Source organism: Branchiostoma floridae, chromosome 2 (genome assembly GCF_000003815.2).
Source record: "Branchiostoma floridae strain S238N-H82 chromosome 2, Bfl_VNyyK, whole genome shotgun sequence".
NCBI lineage: Eukaryota > Metazoa > Chordata > Leptocardii > Amphioxiformes > Branchiostomatidae > Branchiostoma > Branchiostoma floridae.
In genome coordinates, this window is record NC_049980.1 from 18,567,098 (window position 1) to 18,571,807 (window position 4,710).

The 4,710-nt window shown below is 40.2% G+C and overlaps 1 protein-coding gene across 2 annotated transcripts in view; it reads right to left on the reverse strand.

Annotated features, from left to right (window-relative positions):
- Positions 1 to 4,710, reverse strand: part of LOC118407776 (molybdopterin synthase catalytic subunit-like) — a 31,861-nt gene continuing 27,151 nt past the window's right edge. Inside the window, exons 6-7 of one of the 2 annotated variants that reach the window (XM_035808296.1) lie at positions 2,435 to 2,558; positions 1 to 287 (exon numbers count right to left, since the gene is read on the reverse strand). In XM_035808296.1, the coding sequence (XP_035664189.1) occupies positions 225 to 287; positions 2,435 to 2,558 (187 nt within the window). In that variant the 3' untranslated portion in view covers positions 1 to 224. The remainder of the gene's footprint in view (positions 288 to 2,434; positions 2,559 to 4,710) is intronic. The other variant, XM_035808307.1, reaches the window with a different exon arrangement.

The window sequence follows — 4,710 nt, forward strand, 5'->3', positions numbered from 1 at the left end:
ACTCAACTGAAACATGTTTCATATGTTGCCTAACATATCATGACAATAACCAGCATATTAATGAATTATACATTCAAAATGTCCAAGCTTGTTACATATGATTTCTTGTGTCTTATATAAACAGAATGGAAATAATGCAGATAGCCAGGTGGGTGTGCCTACTCCTTTCTTTTCTTAACCTCCTTGGTCTTACTACTAAATGTTCTTATGTTGACTCGTATCCCCTAGCTTGACCAACTGCACTCTTTGTTTTCCTTCCAAGTAGGGTTTCCTTCTTCATAAAGTTCCTGCAACAAAATACAGACATTGAGTCATGTCAGATGCTTGGAGAAAAACCTGCAGTCCCACAAAAAGCTGCTAGGAGGCAAATAATTGGCTTGTACCTACTACCTTCAACATGGCAAGGAACATGTTAGACTGCTCTGCTCTGCTCTGCACAGAAATATAAATGGCATTGGGGATTGTGGAAAGACATATAGTAATAACAAAAAATATGCTGTCACTTGAGGAAGTGAATTTGCTATTTGCCCATGTGCGTGCATTTGTACCCATACTCCATCCTTGCTACCTCTGAGATAATTTTAGGCCCATCCATGCCTCTGCATGGTCTGTAAAGCTATTAATTTTTCTAAAACAAGACAATCATTACATCAGATAAAGGTTGTAATAGACTTAAAATTAGGTTCACATGAAACTTTATAAATTTTAGCACAGGCCTTTGGAAGTTTATTTTCAACAACCCTGAAGAAAGGGGATTTAAAGAGGAGCAAATGCTGTACAGATTCAAATCTTGCTGCATATTCAGGGGGAATTACAATGTCACTATTTGACATACTTACTGAGTATACAAATTAGGGAGCTAGATTTATTTACCGCAAAACGTTGGGTTTGGAAAACATCCACGTGGTAATAAAAGTGGACACAGGAAACAATGTGACATTCAAGGATAATGACTGAGAAAATTATTGCAACTGGAGACGTATTTGGTACATGTATCATTCAGACTTGTTGATTTTGCTGGCTACTTGTTTGGAAGCAAAGGAAGACAAAAAAATATATAGTCATGGCTTGCATTTCACATAACCTACAGCTGATGCAAGACTCCCCAGGTATTTCATGCCCACTGCTGCACATACCTGATAAAAGTCATTTTGTTACCGCTGCTGTTCTGCAAAAGGCATTCTAAATGCTCTTTGAAGACTCATAGCCCATGAAGGGAGTTCCCGTATGAGGCCATGTCGCTTTCTAAGTTTGGCTAGCAATTTGTGTCCTTTCCTTATTCCAACTTGAGACCCCTGGGAATGCTGCATGCTGGGAAGTGTTCTACTGGTGAGGATACAAGCAGCCGACTCTGGGTAATCATGAAAAGTTATTTGCAGGTGGTGTATAATTTCCATTCATAACAAGTGTGAACTGTCCAGGGCTGGAAATACCTTTTTGTGAAAACAGCCTTCAAAATCAATGCTTCCTGCAGACTGACAAGCAGATTTCCCTGATGATGTTTAAATCATTACCACATTTGTACATGTATAGTACACATTTATATGACTTTAAGATTCTTTATATTCAGATACAAATGTACTTATTATAACATGATCATACAAATAATCTATAATTTTTTAAACCCAAAGCCTCTTAACGTAATGATGCAATCTTATGACAATAATTGATTGTGAAAGTTATCTAAATGATATTTATCTAAATTGTGACTCACAGTACTTAGCTCTGAATTGGTTTGCTTGCAAAATTGCATACTGGATACTGCTACTTAAGTGTTTGTAATCTAACCTGCAGTCCGAACATGCCAAAATTTTGATATAGACCTGCCGTCTGGGGCAAAGTACCAAGGCGAAGGATGGAGCACAATCTCATCTCTGCTGCACACAACCCCCAGCACAAAGGGGACCAATCCTAGATTAGGTTGGTATTGATCTTACAGGTGAGCTTGAACTAGGTTGAACTAGGGACACGCATGTACACTGTACATGAACATGTACAGTGTACATGCATAGCTGAGGGGATTTCCAAAAGACCATGAAAGATCCTTGAGGGTTTGGGGTATTTTGGGTATAAAAATTTCTGCATTTGAATTTTTTTACAAGTCCTAAAAGACCAGACTAATATTGTCTGGAAAGGGCAGCAGTAGTTAGGATGTGACACTACGCTCAGGTTCAATGTTCATTGTGCTTGTTAAAAGGAGCTAGGGGAATTACACAACATAGAAATAAATACAACATACACATGTAGTATTTGCCATGATCAGTGCAAGATCAGCTCACTGAATGTTCATTGAGTTCATTTGAGCTAAACTGGTGACTTTCACTTTCAGCTCCCTAAGACCACCATACCACATTCTTCAGCAATCATTCACCACCTTGTGACACTTTTTAATCAATCCGGTCAACACATATCAAGGCATGTCGGTCCCTCGTACCTTCTTCCATATTGGGACAGTTGCCTTTAATGTGTCGATGGCATATCTGACTGCCTCCAGGCCTGCCGTGCGATGAGGCGAGGAGATGGCTATGATGACACTCGACTCTGTTATCGGTACGCACCTGTGAAACGAAGCACTGTCTTGTGAATACTTCAGTAGCAGAGAGTATATCATCTACAACTGTGTACAGTACAGAGTGTTCCATCTTTGTCTCCAACAGTGTTACATGTACATGTATGTATACAGTCACATACACACACAAATACTAGAAATAGACAATTATACAATATATACAGTGACTATCATGGTACAAAAATATATGAAGACAATTTTGCATCATTAATTGCATGTAAGAATAGTCATTATAGTTTATACAAATGGTTCTTTCCACAACTTTGGCTCCAGACATTTTGAATTTGATTCAATCTGAAGTCTTTTTGAGGCTGAATATTGTGGGGCAGCAATTCTTCAAGTTTGTTTCTGATAGTAAATCCCCTAATGCTGCCATATAAGGCAGTAATACACACAATATACAATGTAGCTGAATAAGCATCAGAAGGATGATGGCTGAGACACAACATTGTATCAACGGTTGCAACTAGGGGCGGGTACTGGTACAGAAAATTTAGGTCCAGGCCCGGTTTAGGTCCAGAGGATCAGGTCCAGGTCTGGACCTGAACCTGGACCTGATACAGTGTGTGAAAACTTGGTCCATTTCACCACAAAGAAATCTGTTATCTGGAGTGTTTTAAAATCCTACAAGGCTACCTGCCTCTGTATGATTGATGTAAAACTTGGTAGAAATAACTGTAGACTCTACTCTACTTCGCTCTTGCTATTTTCTTCGACCGGCTAGCCCCAGAGCGTGTGAATTCCTGATCTGTATGTTTTTGTTTGTTTTGTGCTGTTCGTCTTTGTTCGTCCAACATCCAGTCCACCAAATTTTTTCAGGTCCGTTTTTTCTGGTGGTGGTGCCGGGGGGTGATGCTTGCTGGAGTGGGGGTAGGGGGGGGTGGGGGGTGGATGGTGTAGGTGCTGTAGGTCGGGTTAGGAGAGGTGAGTCCAGGAAAAATGCCAGGTATGGGCAGCTACTGTCTCTGTAAGCAGGCAGTTCCACTCTGACATTATTCGTGCATCTGCTTGTATGATATTCTACAGACAGGGGTGTCCTAGGGAAGGTTGATGGTGATGATGCCATAATGCACCGAATGCTAAAGGTACCTGTAGTTAGTCCGCTCATCACACTGTATTTATGTGCTTTGTCTTACTTTACCATTTTTTTCACTACTGATTGTAAAACAACACTGCAAGTGCCTGCAGTTCAAGTAGACATCTTCATGTGGATATACCCCTAAGCTTGTTCTTTATCTTTACCCTAATCTAATCTGCTTTAATGAGGTCGACCCTAAGGCCCCCTTTCCACTACACGTTGATTGCTGTCAGTGACAGTACAATGACCAAAATTAGATTGGTGTGACCCTACAATGAATATGAGCTTAGATCTAAATTATTCTTTAAAAGACAACAAAACGCAAGAAACATGAGAAAAATCTTGATTGATCAAATTTGCTGTCGAGCGATCTCTCAAAACTTCTCTAGTGGGAAGGAGGTGTTACAGAGAACTCTTCCTTCTCTGTATCTAGGTTAACGTTTGAATTCAATTTTCCGGCAAGTACTGACGTCATGTCATCAACTTGAAATCAGATCACTGAGGTGTGGTGCCAATAGTTGACCCAATATGGCTTCCCTGATGAAATCAATCTTTTGTGGTTCATTCTGCAGATTCCATTCCAATCAATCAGGACGGCACTAACCAACAAGAAGACAGGCTCTAGTCCTCATTGGGCCTAAACAGAATCAACTTGCTGGGGACAGTGATTACATCATCTCCTCAGCATTCAACAACTGCTGCTACTTAAAGAAATTGTGAATTTAAAGATATCTACAGAGTTCACTGACACTACATTTGTAATCATTCATGCTTCTTGAGAAGGCCTCAATTACTCCATATTGTTACACTTCAAGGCTAACAAAGCACCATTTTCATTCTTGGGGGTTGAGGGTTGTGCATATTTTTCACCTGAAAACCGTCCCTGTCACAAATAAGCCTTGTGCAATTGTTGTGCAATAAAGTTATTATCATAAGAGAGGCTCGGGCAATTGCCATAGAATCGTCGTCCTATTGATTTTCGCGTAATGTGACAAGGGTATAATAAAGGGTTAGTGCCCCGGCCCGAAGTGTATATGGTGAGATAATCCCTGGTCAGGTGCGA